The sequence below is a fragment of the Mesoplodon bidens genome (assembly GCF_964165515.1).
Source record: "Mesoplodon bidens genome assembly, chromosome: 3".
In the NCBI taxonomy this organism is placed as follows: domain Eukaryota; kingdom Metazoa; phylum Chordata; class Mammalia; order Artiodactyla; family Ziphiidae; genus Mesoplodon; species Mesoplodon bidens.
Genome location: NC_138178.1, coordinates 141,095,137 through 141,117,024, shown reverse-complemented (window position 1 = coordinate 141,117,024; position 21,888 = coordinate 141,095,137). Strand labels below are relative to the sequence as shown.

The 21,888-nt window shown below is 45.0% G+C and overlaps 1 protein-coding gene across 11 annotated transcripts in view; it reads right to left on the bottom strand.

The window, feature by feature from the left end:
- The window catches only part of SYNE2 (spectrin repeat containing nuclear envelope protein 2), a 351,205-nt gene that overhangs the window by 8,398 nt on the left and 320,919 nt on the right, over window positions 1-21,888 (bottom strand). For 10 of the 11 annotated variants that reach the window (XM_081228103.1, XM_081228110.1, XM_081228111.1 and 7 more), the window contains 9 exons: window positions 13,288-13,450; window positions 7,509-7,696; window positions 6,869-7,019; window positions 6,334-6,516; window positions 4,768-4,905; window positions 3,573-3,767; window positions 2,760-3,042; window positions 2,177-2,245; window positions 1,121-1,260 (listed from right to left, as the gene is read on the bottom strand). In XM_081228103.1, the coding sequence (XP_081084229.1) occupies window positions 1,121-1,260; window positions 2,177-2,245; window positions 2,760-3,042; window positions 3,573-3,767; window positions 4,768-4,905; window positions 6,334-6,516; window positions 6,869-7,019; window positions 7,509-7,696; window positions 13,288-13,450 (1,510 nt within the window). The remainder of the gene's footprint in view (window positions 1-1,120; window positions 1,261-2,176; window positions 2,246-2,759; window positions 3,043-3,572; window positions 3,768-4,767; window positions 4,906-6,333; window positions 6,517-6,868; window positions 7,020-7,508; window positions 7,697-13,287; window positions 13,451-21,888) is intronic. The other variant, XM_081228112.1, reaches the window with a different exon arrangement.

Sequence of the window (21,888 nt, the reverse complement as noted above, 5' to 3'; positions counted from 1 at the left end):
AAGGAACACAAGCATAGTTACCGGAAGAGGCCAAACCACATGGTCCTGGATGCAAAGCAAAGGTGAGGTGCTGGGGGCTCTCCCTCCAGGGCTGTCAGGTCTTATTCGGCACCACAGAGGGACAGATTAAAAATGATAACTGCTTGCTAAGCAAGAGGAAGAGTTTCCAAGTTGGGCACAGGCAGCCCGTTATCAAATGATTGGGGTCTGACCGTGTTTAGGCAGAACCTTCTCCAACTATCTAGCAACATTCACTCCTCCACACAGAGGGCACTCTGACAACCAATCTAGTGATGCTCACACCACTTCTGGTTTCTCTAAGAGATGACACTAAAAATGTGTGAGACATCTTAATTTCAACTTGCTCGTCACTAATTCTCTGTACTGAGAATGATCCGGGGCCAGCGTTAAATCCTCCGCAGGCTGGCCCGCAACAGCTGCGTAGCCAGAGCATGGCAAGGGCTCGTGTTGCCTGAGGAAAGAGCAACTAAGAGGGAACAGTCACTGGTTTAACAACAATGACAAACCATATACAGTAGTGGTAACAACAATAACAATAGTGGTGACCACTTCGAGGGCCTCCTTTATACCTTCATACACATTAATCCTAACAACAATTATGTAAGGTAGGTTTATCCTCAGGTGAGGAAGGCTTACAGAGGCAAGGTAAAGTGTTTATGGTCCTAGAGCCATTTACTGGTAGGGCAGGGAATCAAACCCAGGTCCACCACTGCACACTGTCAAACCTTTCTGAATAGGAAGTCACAATTTTCTGAATAGGATGTGTAGTCAAGGTAAACATATCAAAGGTTTGGGAGTGCAGGAGCGGCTCAGGAAGGCCAGCACTTTGTTTCTCCACTGTTTGCACGATGACTGACTCAACAGTAATAATCCCTGTCATGGCACATCAACACTCAAAGACGGTGTTTGGCCAGACAGCTATCTCTAAGTCTAGTCAGTTATGCCAGAGTTCTCATGAAGTATGTCACCATGGGAAAACCAACCCAAAATATGCCTGGGGAGTGAGCACAAACAGCATACACCCAAAGCTCTCTCCCTTTAAATATTTTAACTATTACTCATGCACTTGGGTTGTGCTCTCAGTGGGGTCAAGACTTACGTAGGCTGGTTTATAAGGGGTGCTGGAATCGGAGGGGATGGGCTGGACATTCCTGTCACCTCCCATTTGTTTGTAGCGACGCTTGCGGCAGGGAGGGCTGTCAGGAACATGCCACGAGTGGCCTTCAGAAATGGATTTACCTGAAACAAAAAAAATAGCAAGTGACAGTCCATTCTCTCCAACCAAAGCATTCATTTTTAGTTACACAAAAAAGGTCATGGGTAACATGGCATCAGGTTATAGTATAACATGAGTTCTGCAGCTTTCCTTGCAAAGCATGCATGTTTGCAAAATGTCAGTATGTCCCAGAAGGGAATGAAATGAGACTCATGCAACTGAGCGACACTGGGCCTTCACTAGATGGGTTCACAATGGAGCACAACAAACACATGATCTGCTGGGGGATGAGTGGCCTTTTGGAGCCGGGGGCTCTAGCGGTGGGGGGCGCTGGCGGCAAGGACGGGTTTGGGGGCCAAGAGGACTGAAGGTTTCTTAGGAGTGAGGGAAGAGTGAACATCAGGATGGACTAGGGGACCAAAGGGCCGCTCGTGGCTCTCCCCAACCACTGCAGGTGGGGATGGGGCAGGGAATGAAGATCAGAGCTGCAAGTCAAGGAAAGGGAGGTGTCTTCTCCTGCGGCAAAGGCAACAGTGCCCTCACCCCCCCACCTCCCCACCCTCTTCCCAGGAAATCACCGTAAGCAGGGTAGTAGTTCTAAACCAAGCCACCATGAAGAAAGCTTGGCCCATGCCACAGGGCTTGAGTGAGATGGAGAGAAAAATAAAAATTTTAAAAGGCACCTGAAAAATTCCCTTCTGCACAGGCCTGAAGGGGAGGAGAGGGATGGCGTGGAGACTGCTCTGGTCTGGGAGGGTTTTGTATGGAGCACGAAGCTATGTGTGAGTACGGCAGTGCAAATACACCATGACACAAGGACCAAGGCGCATGGTGTCCACAGAAGGCAGAGGTCAGACATGACACGGGAGCGAGGTTTAGGATGCAGTGTGCACCACAGGACGCTGCCATGTTGAGACGCATGCACGGGCAGGGGCCTACCAGAAGACGCTTTCAAAGTTTTTGTGGTCATTTTAAGATATGCCTCAGGATTTTCAGGGATTTCTACATCTGAAAAAGAACAATGTCATTTTCCTCACTGCAGGCGTCTGTAGATGAATGCCCAAGTATTAAGTTAAAACAGTAGAAACATTGTCACCTGGGAGGAGAAAAGTCACTACCCTTTATCTGTTTTATTAAAAAGCTTTAAAGAACCAGAAGGAATTTTTCAGTTAACTCCTGACCATCCGAAACAGCGGCGCGGGAGGGGAACGAACTGCGTAGAAAGGACAGAGACACTCAATCTACTGATATTCTGAAAAACTCAATTGAAAAGGCCACTGATGAGCCTCCCGTCTATCGAGAGCCATTAGCAAACAGCCTTCATGTCCCAACGTGGACTTTGTTTATTTTTCCCTTTCATTCCACCAGGAATAGGAATGAGCCAGCCCTCAGGTAGGTCAAAGGTGGGCAGGATAGACACAGGAAGCCACAGGAAGTCTGGGTCAGCCACAGCCTGGACTCTGACCACTGAGAGCTGGCCGTGTTGCTCAGGTGCTAAGGACTTAGCCGTGTGGGTCCATACCTGACAGCGCACTGTAGTACGGGCCCTCCTCGTCTTCTTCATGAGAGGAGGAGCCCCCCACGTCACCTGTGTGATCCCACTCCAGCGGGATGGAATCCACGCTGACGGGGGTCTCACAGCCGGAGCGCTCGGGCCCTGGCGCCGGGGGCACCAGGTGACAAAGGGACTGAGGGGACGAGGGCTCCTCGCTCTCTCTCCTTTTACGCCAAGAGTCGTCCTGGATCTCTCTGGGGTCTTCCACATCCGTTTCATTCTCAGAGGCTTCCTTTTCATCTTCCAAGCCCTAGAACGGGGGTATCCAGTTTTCAGAATTAACCACTGGGAACTGGCGGCTTCTGAGTAAGTATTGGCTCTATGTTAGTAAGTGTGGAAAGAGCACTTTTCAACTCAGCTTTTTAAAGCAGACTCACAGATACAGAGAACAAACTAGGGGTTACTAGTGGGGAGAGGGAACTGGGGAGGGGGCAGTATAGAGGTGGGGGACTAAGGTACAAACTATTCGGTATAGAACAAGCTACAACGATATATGGTACAACACAGGGAATACAGCCAATATCTTATAATAACTATAAATGGAGTATAATCTTTAAAAATTGTGGATCACTATACTGTATGCCTGCGACTTATATAATATTGTACAGCATCTATCTATACTTCAGCAAAACAAAAACATAGTTTTTTTTTGTTTTTTGTTTTTAACCATAGAATAAATCATTGTTAACCACGCACAGTAACTTTCCCAATTCTTTAAAAGTGGAGTCAAACATCCACTTCGGGTGGCCCAGCAGCCTCGCGTGCGGGGCAGTCCCTTACCGACGCGTGGGAGGTGAGCCTCCGGTGGAATCGGGAGACCCTGCCAAACACTTCCTGGCAATAGCGGTGCAGCTCCTCCAACTCATCCTCAATCAGCACGGCATCCAGGGGCTCACTCTTCTGAATGAGCTGCTCCCCAAAAACGATGAGCTGATCGATCTTATTGGTATTTAATGTAATTTCCTGCTGGAAACCCTATATAGAATATGAGAAAGAAAGGATTTCAAACTCAAGCTTCATCAGTTTTCAACTAAGTGACTCCAAAGATTTAAGAATTTAAAATGATCATACGTATATATTTTTTTCTTCCCCCTTCTGGGCGCTGACTTTTCCAGTTACAATGATTCTAAAGTTCTGACATGGATGAACCTTTACTGTTACTGGGTGTGAGGGACACACCTTGTCTTATTGACGCTTGGTAGAATCAGAAAATTTCCCATAGTAAGTCTCCACCGGGCATTTCTGCTGACACAGTAATAATGCTCATTGGTGCCGTTATACCATGGAAGGCAAATTTCCATTTCTCAACCTCTTGTATTATTTAGCCAAGGAGGGAATTATAGTGCAATTAAAGTGTAGTACAGACATTTGTGACAGTGGGAGAGAAGATACCTGTTCCTGGTCCCACTCTTTTCTTTTTTCTTTTTTTAAATGAGAGGTCTTTTATTTTTTTAATTTATTTCTAAAATATTTATTTATTCATTTGGTGGCGCCGGGTCGTAGTTGGCAGCATGTGAACCCTTACTTGCGGGCATATGGGAACTAGTTTCCCGACCAGGGATCGAACCCAGGCCCCCTGCATTGGGAGTGTGGAGTCTTACCCACTGGACCACCAGGGAAGTGCCCTGACCCCACTCTTGAGAGAGAGTTTCCTCCTGCTACAGCCCACAGGTTGCACTCGACTCAAGTGCTGGAGAAACAGCATCTTATGAAGTTCTGTCTGGAACCGCAAGAGCGTTCTCCCCTTGGATGATTACATACGACAAAGAGAATAAAGGGCCTCGTTCCAATACCCCTTGACTGTAAGGAACAGTATCCTTGCCTGTGATAACCTGGCAGTTCACAGGTGGATGCAGTCTGGCTCCTCTGACACTTCTGGAACCTGCTCTCAGGGTATCAGGTGAAGTCTGTACCTGGCCAGCTCTCCCCTGCCTAGGTGCACTCTTTGGGGAGGTGCTAAGGAAGCAGGCCTTACGTTCAGCTGGCGCATCTTGTCGTCGGCATCGCTCTCCGAGAAGTGCTCCACGTTGGTCAGCTGCAGGTCCATCTCCGTGAGCCACACCAGAATGCTCTCCCTGGTCCCCTCGAATTCTTCCCTTTGGTTGGTGAAATGCTGCGAAAGGGTGAAAAAATCACGTTTGTGTTGATGGCGTAACGGGAGTTCAGGCAGACAGCAAGGTCATTCTCAGAAGAGGGGAAAGGGAGCCCAGGGTACCCCCGGAGGCCCACATGGCCAGGAGCCTGGGGTCTGGTCCTGGCTGTGGGATACCAACAAGCCCCCTAAACTTCCCTGAGTCTCAGCATCTGCTGGTAAACGAGGTGTGGGAACGTTGACCGTGATCTCTAAGGTTCTTGCAGCATTTGAAATTCTAGAATTCTCTAGTCTAAGTCAGTGATTTTCCCAGTCTGTCCTCTGAGGAACATGCCCCTCTCAAAGTCCAGGCCAGGCACTTGCCTGTTTTCAACTGTTAGCCTCCTGTGGGAGCTTTTGCTTGACAGAAGGATTTAGTAGCTTCAGGATGGAGAAGTATTGATCTCGGGGTTGAGCCTGGACTAGTGCCCCATTTGCCTTCACTGATATAATTCCAAATATATTTCTTCAAACAAAGAAAACCCAGATTTATCACCTCCAATTAACGAGGCCTCTTGGGTTACCAACCTCATAGATGGGCAGCTGATTCTCAAACAAACAATAGTGCCCAATGAAGGTTTAGGCTGGTCACAGTCAAATCAAGTCAGCAGGAGATAAAGAAATTAATGCAGGGGGGTTGTGGAAAAGCTAGCCCATTTCTTCCTGAGAGGGTTAAACAAAAAATCCAGATTTTCCTCTTAGAATGGTTTCAAGAGTCCTCTGCCTTAAGAACAGAGGCAAGGATTAAAATTACTTCCTGTAGCCACAACCCATACCGGTCCTGTCAGTTTACACCTGGACTCACAAAGGTTGACACATGATGTCTTCTGAGTCACAGAAATCTAAGGTGATGGTTCACACCCCAGAATCAAACCCATCATTTGAGGTTAGAGGTTTGAGGCTCTGAAGTTGGGAGAACTGTCACTGTCCCCAACCCCCAATACAGAGCGGGGGGCTCTGTCTGTTCCCTCACAGTGCAAGAACCAACGGGACACACAAAAGCGGGCAGATGGGCAAAGGGGGCCTGGTCCCAGACTAAGAGGTACCTTCGCCAGACCCGGTGACGGCAGCACCCCAGACTCTGGGCAGTGCGTGGGCTGACGTGACACCCTCAGGGGTGACAGGAGTCAAAAAAAAGCAATGTGTTGGTAACACGATCCCTTGAATAAGCTCTGCCTGAGAAACCTATTCCGAGGCAAATAACTTCACTTTAAAAAAAAAAAAAAGGAACGCTTTTTGGCAGCTTTGGGCTTAAACAAAAGGGAAGGCTGTACTGGAAGAATGTCAAGACGGCTTAGGCCTCAAATGAAATCTTCTACCTGCTGCTTTGTTACAAGCCTGACATCACATATCAGACCCCCTCCACCTCCCCAATATCTACAAATGACCCGGTGACGTAGAGGAGGTTACTCGGAGTCTCCGCAGGATGGCTGTGACCCGCTTCTGGAGGTTGTCCCAGCGCTGGTTGCCCTCGTGCACCATCTGCTTCAGTTTGCTGGCCGTGTCGGTGCGGTTCTCGCGGGCCAGCCGCCGGTACTGCTTGTTGATGAGCTCCAGCTGCGTGAGCCTCTCGTGGATCTGCCGCTGGAAGGCCTATGGCATGGGGGGGCCCTGTCAGTGCCATAGCTGCAGGGCGCCGGGACACCCCTTCCAGGCCCCAGACCACCTGCCTCAAGCGTCCATCCCCCAGTGGAATGGCCACAGAGGGCTGGCTTCACCCGTTCTTCTGACACTACTGAAGAACAGACTTTCAAGCTCACGGCCTGCGGTTGGCATGAATCGGTAATGCCCCACAAAGCCGCTGGAGCAGCTGAGGGCGGGCTGGGGACTGGGCGGCCGCGGCCAGAGGTGGGGAATCCTGCCACTTATGGGAAGTCATTTAAGCCAGCCCTGAGCCCGCCGGATCCTTGGTTATCAGGACCACTGGGCTGGGGAGGGCCTTTACCTCAAACCTCTTCAGCTCTTCTTTGGCAACGGTGTACAGCACCTCGGAGGAATTCGGGCAGGCCGCCGTCCTCTCGGCGGACTTGAGCCAGTCCTCGAAGCGGGAGTAATCATCTAAAAACTTCTGCCAAAGCCGCCATGTCTCCTCAATTCTAACAGGAGGAAAGCAACTCAGTACAAGCCGTCCACGTCAAGTCGAGCTTTTACATGGCTTTTTCTCCCCTGACTGGTCCCAGTCCCAGCCCCCCTTGCACTGGCACTAAATATTTAGGGGGAGAGACCTTGCTACCCCTTCCAGGAAATAACTGGATACATCACTTTGTGGTCAGGACACCCCCCTTCTGGGAGCGCCAGGCCCCTCAGAGCTTCTGCTTCACAGAGGTCACCCAACAGGAGACAGGCGTCCTCCACTACTTAGAGCTGGGACACATCAGCACGGTGGCCACCCGCCATTACCCCCCAAGACACAGGAGGGCTGGGGAGAGACGTGACCCTGCCCGTACTCTCCTTGAATGATCCCCTTAATAAGGACAGGCCACACCTACTGAGCCTTCCCCGCCCGTACTTGGCACGCCCCTCAGTGAAGCCAAGAGAACACAGTCACTGTTACGTAGGCCAGTCAGGGGCAGCTTGGCCCTTACTTCATCCGCCGCTCCATGGACATGGCGCAAATGTTCCTCCAGCGCCTGTCCAGGCTCCTGGTGGTCTGCTGGACGGAGTCGCACTCAGTCTCATTGGCACAGGCATCGGAGTCGTGCAGGAGGACGTCGCAGATGTTGAACACAGACTCCACCCCTGCACTGTGCTGTTCTATGTCTCGCTGCAGGTCCTACAATGATGGGAGAGTAGGAAGCACCTTGAGGTGCTGGTGGCGGTAGCAGGAAGGTTCCCCCCGACCCTCTTCCAGCCCGGGGGGCACAGTCCTGCGTGCATTTCTACCTGGGACTCGGCAACACAGGCTGAGTCTCTCTCACCTTTGGTCAACCCCTGTGCGACAGTATCTGACACAAGGCCTAACTGCGGGCAACAATGGGATTGATCTGTTGAACTATGTGAGGGGGTAGGAGGGTGGGGATTCCCTCCCCTGAGAGCCCACCCCCAGACTCTGGGGAGGCATGCGATCTACTCCATACCACCTGATCCCAAGGGCCTCCAATTTAGACTTGGCTTTGGGGAGGTCTTCCTTGGAAAACTGACTTATCTTCAACAGGACCTAAAACTTCAGTAACAGAAACTCTTAACCTTTTATGGGTCACAGAATTCTTAAATCTCCTAAGACCTCTGTACTATCTTCTTACGCCTCCACCCCCCAAACTGTGCTCGCAGCTGCACCGGGTCCACAGCCTCCCCAGGAGCCTATCCTGGCTCCATGGGCCCAAGGGGTAGAGATGTTGCCCCCCAGCTGATGGAGTCCGGTCACGGCTGTAGCTCGGGGAGGGGGCGGGGTCTCTGGAGTCTTGTCCCATGATGGGGAGAGTGCTACTGATTCAGAAAAACGAAGGGTCACCAAGAAAAACATGCACGGTCATAGGAAAAAGTGGAAAACTTGTTTAAGTATAAACATGGCATTTTCAGTTATCACCCAGGGAGTGTTTCTTCTACACACAGGGGCAGGGCTGAGGGGAGGGCGAGGGGAGGTGCTTGTTTGTTTTGTCATTCTGGATGAGCCAGGCCTCTCCTGATATCCAAATTCTGTGATGAGTGACATGAGACTACACCACTCATCTTAGTAGCCAAATTACATTGGGAAATAGACAAAGTTAAATAAGCCGCTACTAATTATACAAGTTCCCTGGATTCAGCATAGTTCATTTTACAGGAGGGATTATTTTATAAACAGTGGCTGCCACTGTCTACAGAAAAGCAGCATGAAGTTCATTTCAGGTCACCTCAATATTTAACAATTTTGGAGATTACGACTGGATTACTAGACAGGACTAATGTTTTCTTACTTTTCTTCTGATAAATGCACATTTGGATAATTCTGTGTCCAGATGGAAATGAAAGAATAAAATGCTAACACTCCAATCAAGTTTTAAATCAAGCAGTTCTCAACACAGATCCTAACTGATGAAAAATGAGCACCTCAAAGTTATATTCAGAAGAAAATGTGCTTTTCAGTTTGTCAGCCTGTGTGTCCTATGTAGAGAGATGTGCAGGTGATTTTTTTTTTAAGCTTTGCAGTCTAGGACAAATGTCTGAAATGCTGCAATGGGGGCAGTCATCTTGGGGTCAGGGGACTAGCTTTATAATTAATAGGTTTAAATAGAATTCCAGGTTTAAGAATTCTTACCCGTTCACAGAATTGCCACAGGCTTTCCTAAAATTTAAAGGTATTGATAAACAACCTTTTTAACTTTTTTTTGCCAAAATAATAAATAAGGCATCCTAACACTGGTGCTAAATAAGTAATATTGACAATTATCATTGAAAAATGGTGCCTGCCCTCGACCTCACCTGGTAGGGTTGGGTAGGACCTGGTTGAAAAGCACTGAGAAAGTCTAGTCTATGGATAAACATGAATGCCATGTATTTTAATAGCCTCTTTGCAGTTACTCTACATTTTTTACTCAGCTTTTATTGAATGAAACAGCTAAAGAAAACTGATGAATATAAAGGGTAAAGGATGGCAAGAAATGAGCTCTCTGATAATTTACAAAAGACCATGAACACCTTGGCTAAAAAAGGAGTCCAGAGTTTTTCAAAATTTCCAAAACAAACTTCTAATACACCACAAAATGGCCTACTGATGCTGTAGTATGAACTAGTTAGTTGTCTTGTAAAATATAAAGTAGTGGACCATATTTTAAAACACAAACCACTGAAGTACTGGACAAGTGACATTTTGCAAACTGAAATGATCCCACCACAGCCCCACTGAGGCCCAAGTTTGCACAATGACTGGATTTCAAAAGTGTTCAAATGCAGAGACGAATCTGACTTAAGAAACAACGTAAAACAATGTGAAAGACTTTTGCCAACGGTTCTGGAAACATGAGTGCCTGTTTACTTTGTTTTTCTGCTCCTGAGTAGGTGACACAGAGCACTGAAGCTGGGAAAGGGCTGAGGGAAGTTGAGGATCAGTGAGAGGACAAGGGGAGAAACAGGAAACCAGAGCTGAGAATGCAGCCAGGAAGAATGAGAATACAAAAGGAACTAGAAAAAAATGAGATACAGAGGGGAAAAAAGGAAAACCAGGCTGAGAAGGCAGAAACCCATGTCATGTGTTGTGGGAACCCAGGTGGTGGCTCCAGAGTGTCTCCGTAGGAGGGGCTGGGTGTGTCAAGCAAGTCCAGCAGGGTGGTCCTGGGCAGTGGATGGGGCTTTGGCATGAAGCTGACTTGGCCACTGGGGAGGGGACTACTGGTAACTATAGGGTGTGGGGGTAACGAACCCCCGAAGCCACCATCAGGCACCCCTGGGATGCCTGGGAACCAGGCAACCAAAGAAAACTGGAGAGAGATGCTGAAGACTCAATGAAAGCGGTCCATGGTTTAAACGTGTCACAAGGTGGCCACCACTTCCTTTGCATTTTGAAGATGATCTATTCTACAGGAATAACAATACAACGCTTATTACCTAAGGAGTTTCACATAAAGAAGAGAAGCAAAAAAGACTTTTATAAGGTCTGACCCCTTCTGCACCAGGCCCCCAAGGACGTTATAATGAGGGTCCAGGGACATCATGGCACTTTATCACTTTTGGGGCCTGAGGGCTTTTGCAGAAGGCACTACTAGATGATCCCAAGAGTTTGGGTCTTATTTCTGGAAGCAATCAAGCAATTTATTATATTTAAATCAGTGACAGAAACACAGGCAAGATTTTTTTTTAAATGGCCCATAAATAATTATTTTGTGTGACACATTTTCTGTTTTTGGTGGAGCATTTAAGGTCTAGGTTTAGTTATAATTTTGTTTTTTTAATAAAAATACTACAGGTTTCCTCAGGACATCTGTGGTAGGCAGAATATTGGCATCCCCAGAACCATGTCCTTATCCCCAGAACCTGTGACTATACGAGGTTACATGGCAAAGGAGAATTAAGCGTGCCAATCAGCTGACCTTAAGACAGGTAGATTATCCTGGATTATGTGGGTGGGCCTAATGGAATCCCAAGGGTCCTTAAAAGTACAAGAAGAGTCAATCAGAGGGAGAAAGGCTCAGAGAGATGCACCATTGCTGGCTTTGAAGATGGCGGAAGGGGGCCATGGGCCAGGAAACGCAGGCAGCCTCTAGGACTTCAAGGCAAAGAAATGGATTCTCCCCTAGAGCCTCCAGAAAGGAAAGCAGCCCTGCTGACACCTTGACCTCAGCCCTGTGTCAGATTTCTGACCTCCAGAACTATAAGATGATAAATTTGTGTTCAGCTGCTAAATCTGTGCTAATCTGTGACAGTGGCAATAGAAAATTAATACATCCAACTTCTTCACAGCAAAGTGGTCCTGAATACTAACTCCATAATTTTTTTTTAAATAAGAATTCCATGATGGTGATTCTAAATTCTATAAATTGGAAACCTTCAAATCAACCAGACTGAAATTATATACCATTTCAGCACAGGAACACACATGGCCAAGAGAATGGCAGCTGCTCCAAATTGTACACTCTTGGGAATAAATTCCCTGCAATTTAATGATGTTTTGTCACACATCAGATTTATAAAATGTTAACACACATTATTAGCCCCTGCCAAATTTAGCCACGGGCTAAAGGAAAAAACGTTGTCAGCTTTTGTTCTATTTACCTAAAAAGAATCACCAGTCAGGGTAAATGGTTATTTGCAAGGCCTGTCTATGAAGAGACTATTCAAGAAATTCAACCTAATGGATCAATCTTGTAAATAAAGCTGATGATGTCCAGTAGCCCTTTACTGATAAGGGCATTAAAATCTCTGCAGTGTCCATTAACATGGTAGTTATATCAATATTCATTTCTCCACAAAGCAAAGACAGAATATAGATGAGCTCAGTGAAAAAGACATACTTAAATTTCTGAGGCTAAGTGGAAAAACCAGTATTTTTACTTTGCAGCATTGCTAAATCATACTAGTTTGAAAATCAGAGAACAGGCATTATTCAAACAGTAATTGTAATAGGATTAAATAAAGATGTCAGTCCAGAGTATTATCAAATACTTAGCTCTATTTCATGGTAGCATGAGATGTTGCTTATTATCATGAGAAGGACTGACCTGACCTCAAGAGAATTTATCATCAAGGAGTGGCCTTCTGGCCTTGATAATCTGATGAAAAAGTTTCAGCCCCCCAATTCTGTCTCCAAGCAGCTGGGATGTATGAGTGAATCGCCCCAGTGTGTTGACAGACAACAAACACCAAGGCTTTGAAGGAAACATGAAGAAAACAGATACAAGGCTGTGAACTTGGTAGCGACCATATTGCTCATATGGTTAAAACAGAATCTGCTCACAGGGTTGAGAAAAACAAGTGAAGGAAAGCTACTAAAAGAATAATATAAGCTTAGCTATTTTAAAAATAAAGAGGGGGCTTCCCTGGTGGCGCAGTGGTTGAGAGTCCGCCTGCCGATGCAGGGGACACGGGTTCGTGCCCCCGTCCGGGAGGATCCCACATGCCGCGGAGCGGCTGGGCCCGTGAGCCATGGCCACTGGGCCTGTGCGTCCGGAGCCTGTGCTCCACAACGGGAGAGGCCGCAACAGTGAGAGGCCTGCGTACAGCAAAAAAAAAAAAAAAAAAAAAAAAAAAAAAAAAAATATATATATATATATATATATATATATATATATATGGAGAAGCTCAGGCACTGCATAAGAGAATGAGCATGTAAACGTGAGCTCATGGAAGGTAGGAGAGTGGATTTGACAAGTCAGTGAGACCAAAAAGCACCTGCCAGGTTAGGGGCAGGATTCGGTGGTGTTCAAATTGTGGAATTTCCAGGGTTGGCTAAGAGGGGATATAACTGATGACAGAAATGCACAGAACATTGCAGGAGACGCTTCCTAAGCTATTGGTCCAAACATGCTCCTTCTTCCCCACCCCCCGAGTGCCCCCCTTTTCTGGAAGCTCTATCAGACCCATCAAGTGTTGTCCCATGAAAACCTTTGGTTGGAAAAATTATTTTTCTTTCAATTCATTGCCAAAACTATAGTAACAAAAACAGAGATTAAAAAAACCTTATTTACCACTAAGATTAAGGTCTGCATCTTAAACATTATTCAAAGTATTTCACAAAGAGCTACATGAATGGTGGTGGTGGGGTGGGCACTCAAGAGATGGATGCCTCACACCGCCAAGAGCACAGACAGGCGGTCAGCTTTCTCTGGAAAAAACATACCAGTATTATGAAATGTGAACCCACTAAAATGCACAGCCAGTGCGGGGATGGTTTGCATTAGCAGACCCTGTGAACACCTAGGCTCTGACAAAAGCCCATTCTCACTTCCCCACCTGCTGTTCAGCGAGCCTCTTCTGAATCTCTTGATCATCACAGACATCATAAACCACAGGCTTAGAAAGCTCAGACTCGATCCGAGCCAACCAGGTGCGAAGGTTGCTCATGTTTTTGTCTAACTGCTGAATAAAAGCGAAGGTCTCCTTCAGCTTCTTCACCCTAAACATATTTGCAGCAAAAAAGAGGTGGAAAACAAAAGCACAATGTTTAGTGGTGAGAAGAATGCACCCATAAGTGTGTTGGAGGTTAAAAAGTAATCATCACCGGTTACTGATTTTATAGCAGGGACTAATGCTCACGTCACCAGATAAGAGTTTTTATATAATATGGGACAATTTACAGAATTACTGTTCCGGCTGATTTTCAAATGGACTAAGAGATAATCTACCCATGCAAGTATGAAGTCCTATCATTCTCAGGGTGGGATCCCCTGAGACCCAGAACATCTTTCTGGGGCTCCAGAGGTGATAGGAGATGCCATTTCTTTCTTTCCAGGTTAAGATCACCACATGTGACCTGTCCAGTTTCTGTCTTGGGTATCACCAAGATCACAGCATCCAGGGACCTTTCCTGATGGGTAAAGACGTTACACATGTGGCTCATTGGTGGTACCTGGCCTGCGATGCTTCTCATGGGACCCTCTTCTTGAGCAAGTACAGAGCCTGTGCCAAATCTCACCACGTCCAGCCTGAGGGGCTGGGGGTGCCGTACACATGGAACCAGCCCACACTAGGGCAGCTGTCTCAGCCAAAAAGGGAGGGGTGGACACATCATCTACAAGCACAGTTCCAGCTCCATCTACCTGACCAATCTGCCTGGCTCAGCATGGAGTGGATCTGAACTGAGACACATGGCGTCAGTGTACACGAGAGCTCCCGGGCATGACAAAGTGCTGTCACGGGGAAATGATGCAGAGGCTGAGGAAAAATGATCTCCATAGAGATCCTGAAAGAAACTGTGAAAATCCTCAAGCAGAGGGAGTGAAGGCTTGCTCTGGTGATCTGTGGGCTTTTTAGTTAATCCCAGAGACTTGCAGTAATGGCTACAATGGAAAATTCCCGCTTACCGATACTCATGTTACAAAGTGCTATCAGAACTGCATCCCACGGTACTGGAAAGAGAAACTGGGGCACTGACTCTTAACTCACAGGAAGTGCCCCACCTTCCCTGACAGCAGCATCTCTTCCTTGACTGCCTGTGAACAGCTTCCTGCTGCCCCCCTCACCCTCCTCCCAGCTTCTGGTTCTGTAGCCGAAGTGTACAGCAAGTCTGATTCTCGCTCAAACTCTTCCACAGTCCTCGCCTACCCCGACATAGCAGTTTAACGCCCTGACCTTTCTAGTTCCTCAAGCGGTCAGTGGCCTCTCTGCCTCCAGCCCTGCACTCTGCAAAGTGGCTCCCCTCCCTTCTCCTGCAGCTTCTACCACTGTTCTCTCCAAGATCAGCTGAGGGCCCCTCGCCCACGTGCTCCTGCAGCCCTGTGTCTGCACCCCTCGTTGACTGTGCCCATCTGGACAGAGCCCACACCAGCCAGGCTGCATGGGGCTCCCTCTGCATGCACAGTACCCCCAAGACTGCCTGGTGGCTCAGAGGCCTTGACAAGCATTTACTGAATGAATAAATGTGTGTAATAATCCACTCCATGTAATTATTTAACAAAACCACAGGGTTGTGAGTGTTTATTACTTAAGTAAACCAGAGAGATTTGAGAAGATGGCGGAAGAGTAAGATGCAGAGATCACCTTATTCCCCACAGATACATCAGAAATACATCTACATGTGGAACTGCTCCTATAGAAAACCCACTGAACGCTGGCAGAAGACCTCAAACCTCCCAAAAGCCATGTGGAGGACAGGCTCTTGGTGCTCCAGCCAGGCATCAGGGCTGTGCCACTGAGGTGGGAGAGCCAAGTTCACAACACTGGTCCACAGGAGACCTCCCAGCTCCACGTAATATCAAACAGCAAAAATCTCCAGGAGACCTCCATCTCAACACCAACACCCAGCTGCACACAACGACCAGCAAGCTATAGTGCTGGATACCCTATGCCAAACAACTAGCAAGACAGGAACACAGCCCCATCCATTAGCAGAGAGGCTGCCTAAAATCATAATAAGGCCACAGACACCCAAAAAAACACCACCAGATGTGGACCTGCCCAGCAGAAAGACAAGATCTAGCCTCATCCACCAGAACACAGGCACTAGTCCCCTCCACCAGGAAAGCTACACAACCCACTGAACCAACCTAAGCCACTGGGGACAGACACCAAAAACAACGGGAACTATGAACCTACAGCCTGAGAAAAGGAGACCCCAAACAGTGAGATAAGCAAAATGAAAAGACAGAAAAACAAACAGCAGATGAAGGGGCAAGGTAAAAACCCACCAGACCTAACAAATGAAGAGGAAATAGGCAGTCTACCTGAAAAAGAAGTCAGAATAATGATAGTAAAGATGATCCAAAATCTTGGAAACAGAATAGAGAAAATGCAAGAAACATTTAACAAGGACCTAGAAGAACAAAAGAGGAAACAAACAATGATGAACAACACAACAAATGAAATTAAAAATACTCTAGAAGGGATCAATAGCAGAATAACTAAGGCAGAGGAACGGATAAGTGACCTGGAAGATAAAATAGTGGAAATAAGTACTGCAGAGCAGAATAAAGAAAAAAGAATGAAAAGAACTGAGGACAGTCTCAGAGACCTCTGGGACAACACTAAACGCACCAACATTCGAATCATAGGGGTCCGAGAAGAAGAAGAGAAAAAGAAAGGGACTGAGAAAATATTTGAAGAGATTATAGTTGAAAACTTCCCTAATATGGGAAAGGAAATAGTTAATCAAGTCCAGGAAGCACAGAGAGTCCCATACAGGATAAAGCCAAGGAGAAACATGCCAAGACACATATTAATCAAACTATAAAAAATTAAATACAAAGAAAACATATTAAAAGCAGCAAGGGAAAAACAACAAATAACACACAAGGGAATCCCCATCAGGTTAACAGCTGATCTTTCAGCAGAAACTCTGCAAGCCAGAAGGGACTGGCAGGACATATTTAAAGTGATGAAGGAGAAAAACCTACAACCAAGATTACTCTACCCAGGAAGGATCTCATTCAGATTTGATGGAGAAATTAAAACCTTTACAGACAAGCAAAAGCTGAGAGAGTTCAGAACCACCAAACCAGCTTTAGAACAAATACTAACAGAACTTCTCTAGGCAAGAAACACAAGAGAAGGAAAAGACCTACAATAACAAACCCAAAACAATTAAGAAAATGGGAATAGGAACATACATACTGATAATTACCTTAAATGTAAATGGATTAAATGCTCCGACCAAAAGACACAGACTGGCTGAATGGATACAAAAACAAGACCCGTATATATGCTGTCTACAAGAGACCCACTTTAGACCTAGGGACACATACAGACTGAAAGTGAGGGGATGGAAAAAGATATTCCATGCAAATGGAAACCAGAAGAAAGCTGGAATAGCATTTCTCATATCAGAGAAAATAGACTTTAAAATAAAGACTATTAGAAGAGACAAAGAAGGACACTACATAATGATCAAGGGATCGATCCAAGAAGAAGATATAACAATTGTTAATATTTATGCACCCAACATAGGAGCACCTCAATACATAAGGCAAATACTAACAGCCATAAAAGGGGAAATCGACAGTAACACAATCATACTAGGAGACTTTAACACCCCACTTTCACCAATGGACAGATCATGCAAAATGAAAATAAATAAGGAAACACAAGCTTTAAATGATACATTAAACAAGATGGACTTAATTGATATTTATAGGACATTCCATCGCCAAACAACAGAATACACATTTTTCTCAAGTGCTCATGGAACATTCTCCAGGATAGATCATATCTTGGGCCACAAATCTAGCCTTGGTAAATTTAAGAAAACTGAAATCATATCAAGTATCTTTGCCAACCCCAAGGCTATGAGACTAGATATCAATTACAGGAAAAGAGCTGTAAAAAATACAAACACATGGAGGCTAAGCAATACACTACTTAATAACGAAGTGATCACTGAAGAAATCAAAGAGGAAATTAAAAAATACCTAGAAACAAATGACAATGGAGACACGACGACCCAAAACCTATGGGATGCAGCAAAAGCAGTTCTAAGAGGGAAGTTTATAGGAATAAAATCCTACCTTAAGAAACAGGAAACATCTCAAATAAACAACCTAACCTTGCACTTAAAGCAATTAGAGAAAGAAGAACAAAAAAACCCCAAAGTTAGCAGAAGGAAAGAAATCATAAAGATCAGATCAGAAATAAATGAAAAAGAAATGAAGGAAACGATAGCAAAGATCAATAAAACTAAAAGCTGGTTCTTTGAGAAGATAAACAAAATTGATAAACCATTAGCCAGACTCATCAAGAAAAAAAAGGGAGAAGACTCAAATCAATGGAATTAGAAATGAAAAAGGAGAAGTAACAACTGACACTGCAGAAATACAAAGGATCATGACAGGTTACTACAAGCAACTCTATGCTAATAAAATGGACAAGCTGGAAGAAATGAACAAATTCTTAGAAATGCACAACCTGCTGAGACTGAACCAGGAAGAAATAGAAAATATGAACAGACCAATCACAAGCACTGAAATTGACACTGTGATTAAAAATCTTCCAACAAACAAAAGCCCAGGACCACATGGCTTCACAGGCAAATTCTATCTAACATTTACAGAAGAGCTAACACCTATCCTTCTCAAACTCTTCCAAAATACAGCAGAGGGAAGAACACTCCCAAACTCATTCTATGAGGCCACCATCACCCTGATACCAAAACCAGACAAAGATGTCACAAAGAAAGTAAACTACACGCCAATATCATAGATGAACACAGAGGCAAAAGTCCTCAACAAAATAGTAGCAAACAGAATCCAACAGCACATTAAAAGGATCATACACCATGATCAAGTGGGGTTTATCCCAGGAATGCAAGGATTCTTCAATATATGCAAATCAATCAACATGATACACCATATTAACAAACTGAAGGAGGAAAACCATATGATCTTCTCAATAGATGCAGAGAAAGCTTTCGACTAAATTCAACACCCATTTATGATAAAAACCGTGCAGAAAGTAGACACAGAGGGAACTTACCTCAACATAATAAAGGCCATATATGACAAACCCACAGCCAACATCATCCTCAATGGTGAAAAACTGAAACCATTTCCACTAAGATCAGGAATAAGACAAGGTTGCCCACTCTCACCACTCTTATTCAACATAGTTTTGGAAGTTTTAGCCACAGCAATCAGAGAAGAAAAAGAAATAAAAGGAATCCAAATTGGAAAAGAAGAAGTAAAGCTGTCACTCTTTGCAGATGACATGATACTATACATAGAGAATCCTAAAGATGCTACCAGACAACTACTAGAGCTAATCAATGAATTTGGTAAAGTAGCAGGATACAAAATTAATGCACAGAAATCTCTGGCATTCTTACACACTAATGATGAAAAATCTGAAAGTGAAATTAAGAAAACACTCCCATTTACCACTGCAACATAAAGAATAAAATATCTAGGAATAAACCTACCTAAGGAGACAAAAGACCTGTATGAAGAAAATTATAAGACACTGATGAAAGAAATTAAAGATGATACAAATAGATGGAGAGATATACCATGTTCTTGGATTGGAAGAATCAACATTGTGAAAATGACTCTACTACCCAAAGCAATCTACAGATTCAATGCAATCCCTATCAACCTACCACTGGCATTTTTCACAGAACTAGAACAAAAAATTTCACAATTTGTATGGAAACACAAAAGACCCCGAATAGCCAAAGCAATCTTGAGAACAAAATATGGAGCTGGAGGAATCAGGCTCCCTGACTTCAGACTATACTACAAAGCTACAGTAATCAAGACAGTACGGTACTGGCACAAAAACAGAAATATAGATCAATGGAACAGGATAGAAAGCTCAGAGATAAACCCACGCACATATGGTCATTTATCTTTGATAAAGGAGGCAAGAATATACAGTGGAGAAAAGACAGCCTCTTCAATAAGTGGCACCAGGAAAATTGGACAGGTACATGTAAAAGTATGAAATTAGAACACTCCCTAACACCATACACAAAAATACCCTCAAAATGGATTAAAGAACTAAATGTAAGGCCAGACACTATCAAACTCTTAGAGGAAAACATAGGCAGAACGCTCTATGACATAAATCACAGCAAGATCCTTCTTGACCCACCTCTTAGATAAATGGAAATAAAAACAAAAATAAACACATGGGACCTAATGAAACTTCAAAGCTTTTGCACAGCAAAGGAAACCATAAACAAGACCAAAAGACAACCCTCAGAATGGGAGAAAATATTTGCAAATGAAGCAACTGACAAAGGATTAATCTCCAAAATTTACAAGCAGCTCATGCAGCTCAATAACAGAAAACCAAACAACCCAATCCTAAAATGGGCAGAAGACCTAAACAGACATTTCTCCAAAGAAGATATATAGATTGCCAACAAACACATGAAAGAATGCTCAACATCATTAATCATTAGAGAAATGCAAATCAAAACTACAATGAGATATCTCACACCGGGCAGAATGGCTATCATCAAAATAACTAGAAACAATAAATGCTGGAGAGGGTGTGGAGAAAAGGGAAACTTCTTGCACAATTGGTGGGAATGTAAATTGATACAGCCACTATGGAGACAGTATGGAGGTTCCTTAAAAAAGTACAAATAGAACTACCATATGACTCAGCAATCCCACTACTGGGCTTATACCCTGAGAAAACCATAATTCAAAAAGAGTCATGTATCAAAATGTTCATTGCAGCTCTATTTACAATAGCCAGGACATGGAAGCAACCTAAGTGTCCATCACCAGATGAATGGATAAAGAAGATGTGGCATATATATACAATGGAATATTACTCAGCCATAAAAAGAAACGAAATTGAGTTATTTGTAGTGAGGTGGATGGATCTAGAGTCTGTTATACAGAGTGAAGTAAGTCAGAAAGAGAAAAACAAATACCGTATTCTAACACATATATATGGAATCTAAGAAAAAAAAAAGGTCATGAAGAACCTAGGGGTAAGACGGGAATAAAGGCACAGACCTACTAGAGCATGGACTTGAGGATATGGGGAGGGGGAAGGGTAAGCTGTGACAAAGTGAGAGAGTGGCATGGACATATATACACTACCAAACGTAAAATAGATAGCTAGTGGGAAGCAGCCACATAGCACAGGGAGATCAGCTTGGTGCTTTGTGACCACCTAGAGGGGTGGGATAGGGAGGGTGGGAGGGAGGGAGACACAAGAGGGAAGAGATATGGGAACATATGTATATGTATAACTGATTCACTTTGTTATAAAGCAGAAACTAATACACCACTGTAAAGCAATTATACTCCAATAAAGATGTTAAAAAAAAAAAAAGTAAACCAGAGAGTTGTGTGTATTTTTTATTTTTACTATTATCTTTTTGCACCCTACTATCAACCCAATCAACCTTGGGGAATGACTTCTAGCTCCAGCTCTACTTCCAATTAACTTTATAATTTAGAGAAAATCCTTCTACCTCAGCCCCTCATCTCTAGCAGGGCTCTCAGGTCCCTCCAGCCTCAGGGAGGCGGTAGCATCTGGGCGACATTCAGGCCAGAGCTCTGGAGGTGAGCAGACCCAGATCTAATCCCCACTGTGCCATCTCTAAGCTGTGTACCCGGCAAGGTACCTAACGGTCCTGATTCCCAGTTTCCTTGTTAATCTTCAAATTATCCACCCTTGTAGGGGGTTCTGAGACAGAAACAAGAGGATGCATGTAAAGCCTTTGGCATAAAGTAAGCACTCACTATAATACTAGTTCTTATTACTGCTGACTGGGATCACACACTGCTACAATAATGCCTCATTTACACGGTATTGGCCCTCACATAGTCCTTTTATAAATATTTTATCCTCAATAGTGCCGTGAGGTAGGCAAGCTTGGAAGGAGGCCGTGGAGCCTGGTGATGAAGAGCACACTCTTTGTGGTCAGGGTCTGGGTATGAATCCTGGCTCTATTTAATCTCATCTGTCAAACGGCGTCAACAGTGGTACCTTCCCTTCACTGGGTGGCGGAGGGCAGAATGAGATATACATGCGTGAAAGGCACTTGGCACAGCGTCTGACAGAGATAAATGCCCAGAGATTGTGGTTGTAATGATTTTAAGATGGTCTATTTTCCAAATTACATTCTTACTGCAAATATCACAAGGAGTTTCCTTCAAAGCCACAAGATGGTTTATTAAAAAGGAAGTAACAGAATCCAGGGCCAGGCCGGGATGCAGCTGTAACCTAGATACTTCCTTTGTTCCCCTGGTTTTCAAGTTATACCCTCCTCACCCCAATGTCTCGTCAGCCTGACTGCCCAGGGAACAGAAGTAACACTCCAGACAATGCCAGAGCAGCTGGGAACCCCAGGCCCCATGGGACAAAGTCTTGCATGCAGTTTGCAAGGGGCTACCCTCCTGGGAGGCTCTGGCTGGAGAAGCTCTGCCCTGAGAGCTTCCTGTA